We start from the raw sequence: 3,042 nt of genomic DNA, 5'->3' as shown, positions 1-3,042 counted from the left end.
TGCACTATAGGGTACTTTGGAACAGTCACTAGGGGTACCTTGAAACATGCACTATAGGGTACCTTGAAACAGTCACTAGGGGTACCTTGAAACATGCACTATAGGGTACCTTGAAACAGTCACTAGGGGTACCTTGAAACATGCACTATAGGGTACCTTGAAACAGTCACTAGGGGTACCTTGAAACATGCACTATAGGGTACCTTGAAACAGTCACTAGGGGTACCTTGAAACATGCACTATAGGGTACTTTGGAACAGTCACTACAGGGTTCCATGAAACATGCAATAGAGGGTACCTTGAAACATGAACTGGGGTACCTTGAAACATGCCTAATAGGGAACATCCCCGGATGGAGCTCCTCAGTATTAAACAGGAAGTTAAAAGCCTTTCGTAATAAGAAGTCGCATGAGACCTTTATTTTGAAGGGCACAGGCGGAAGCAGTGCGTCCTGTTGACGCTGCTCTGACGTCAGAACCTTTAACCCCGGGTGCTCCTCGCGCTGCGGATCACTGACCCGAGTCTTCACGGAGATGGCCGGACGGGACCGAGTGGTTCACCTGCTCAGACAGCTGGAGCGCGCGGCGTAAGTTCGATTCTGGATCATTAGAGACCGGTCTGGGGGGACAGGGGACCTCGTGCTGCACAGGGTGGTGTAGTTGCAGGAGCAGGACCTCCCACCTGTTGTTTTTCTATGCAGGGAGCGCGCGGGGCCCTCCAGACCACCTTTAAAAACCTGCTGCTTTAACTGATCCGGGTCTGCATGCAGCTGAGACTCTGTGAGGGTTCAGGTGAAGACTTTTTAAGGACCTGTTAGGGGGTTCCGATCATTCGGCCTCACGTCTCACCACGAGACTGATCAAGACCCCCTTTAAAACAGCTTTATAAAGTCTGCAGGGGGTCAGGGTCTGCTCTGATGATGATTGAGGACTTGATCAGACAGTTGACAGATTATTAATGCACACAGGACCTGGACCAGGACCTGTTAGACCTGACCTTGGAGACTCTGTGAGACCCTGTGGGTGTTATGTAATGAGGCAGGAAAAACGTGCAGGAAAGAGACCCAGAGGCAAGACTGAGACCTTGTCTTAAATTTCCTCAAGCCTTTATTCTAATCTGGATTACAGTCCTAGTCTTCATAAAGACCAGAGATCACAGCGTATGAAGACCAAGCAACCTGAACCACAAGAGAACGGGTCATAGCAAAACCTGGACCATGAGGAGGTTTCAGACCCCCCTGCGTAGAGTAGATCATTGATGTTATTAAGATTCTGAGGAGGGGGGGGGGTCTGGAGTTTTTGGATCCTTTATTTTGGGGTCACGGCCTGAAAAGTTTGGGATCCCTGTGTTACCTGCAGTGGTGGACAGTAACAGAGTGGACTTGGTTGATGAACTTCAGGACAGGGTCTGAGTATCTGTTCTTTATAGAGTGTCATTTTTTACTTTGACTCCTTTTAAAGACAAACATCATCCTTTAGACTCGTCTACATTTCTATCAGTGATCTAGTTACTCTCTTCTTTATCTTTGAAGTCAGTCTTCTTTTCTGAAACCAGATCCCAAAGACCGTGACCTGTTGGTGTCCTTGTGTTTGGTTGGTCTCAGCGGTGTAGCCGTACCTGGGTTCAGTGGTTCATGTAGTCGTGGTGATGATGGCTCTCACTGAGAAGGATGATGATTCTCGACCTGAGCACCACGGACATATTTTAAACCCACGTTTGAGGATTTGAAAAATAAAGATTGATTGTTTGTGTTGTTGTAAATCTCTGATCTGTTTACCACACAAACAAAACATCAGCCTCTGACCTGAGACAGCATGAGGAGGTCTGCAGCTCACACACTGCTTTGATTCCAGAGGAACATTGTAAACTTGTCTGTGCTTGTAGTAACTTAGTTTAGATTTCATGGTAGACTTTGTAGAAATGAGATCATGTTTTTAAACAGAAGGAGCAGAATGTTCACCCATTCATTCTTCACTGACCTCATGCTTTATGAAAACACGTTTAGAGATGTTTTAAAAAGTACTTCAGTATTTTTAAAAGCAACAACTCCAGGACTTTAACTCAAGTCATGATCTGACAGGACAACTTCCATTGGAGTAATGTTTGACCAGGAGGATCTATACTCTACACTATACTCTATACTCTATACTCTATACTATACTCTATACTATACTCTATACTATACTCTATACTATACTATACTCTATACTATACTATACTCTATACTATACTATACTCTATACTATACTCTATACTATACTCTATACTATACTCTATACTATACTCTATACTATACTCTATACTATACTCTATACTATACTCTATACTATACTATACTCTATACTATACTCTATACTCTACACTATACTCTACACTATACTCTATACTATACTCTATACTATACTCAACACTCTATACTATACTCTATACTATACTCTATACTATACTCTATACTATACTCTATACTATACTATACTCTATACTATACTATACTCTATACTATACTATACTCTATACTATACTATACTCTATACTATACTCTATACTATACTCTATACTATACTATACTCTATACTATACTATACTCTATACTATACTATACTCTATACTATACTCTATACTCTACACTATACTCTACACTATACTCTATACTATACTCTATACTATACTCAACACTCTATACTATACTCTATACTATACTCTATACTATACTCTATACTATACTCTATACTATACTATACTCTATACTATACTCTATACTATACTATACTCTATACTATACTCTACTCTATACTATACTCTATACTATACTCTATACTATACATACTATATGAAGACATGGACTTTGTCCACCACTGTTACCTGTCCTCTGTCCATGATGGACCTGGACACGCTAACATGTCTCTGAATGCTTACTGTGTTCACAGGTGCAGATGTCCTGCTCACTCCAACACCTTCCACCAAGGTACACACACACACACACACACACACACACACACACACACACACACACACACACACACACACACACACACACACACA

The 3,042-nt window shown here is 41.7% G+C and overlaps 1 protein-coding gene across 1 annotated transcript in view; it reads left to right on the top strand.

Annotated features, from left to right (window-relative positions):
* Positions 1-454: 454 nt before the first annotated feature.
* Positions 455-3,042, top strand: part of adhfe1 (alcohol dehydrogenase iron containing 1) — a 13,879-nt gene continuing 11,291 nt past the window's right edge. Inside the window, exons 1-2 of the mRNA XM_034679215.1 lie at positions 455-586; positions 2,928-2,965. Coding sequence (XP_034535106.1) covers positions 534-586; positions 2,928-2,965 — 91 coding nt within the window. The 5' untranslated portion in view covers positions 455-533. The remainder of the gene's footprint in view (positions 587-2,927; positions 2,966-3,042) is intronic.

Source organism: Notolabrus celidotus, unplaced genomic scaffold (genome assembly GCF_009762535.1).
Source record: "Notolabrus celidotus isolate fNotCel1 unplaced genomic scaffold, fNotCel1.pri scaffold_395_arrow_ctg1, whole genome shotgun sequence".
NCBI lineage: Eukaryota > Metazoa > Chordata > Actinopteri > Labriformes > Labridae > Notolabrus > Notolabrus celidotus.
Note: the sequence above shows the minus strand (reverse complement) of the source record. Positions and strands in the feature narration are given on the sequence as shown.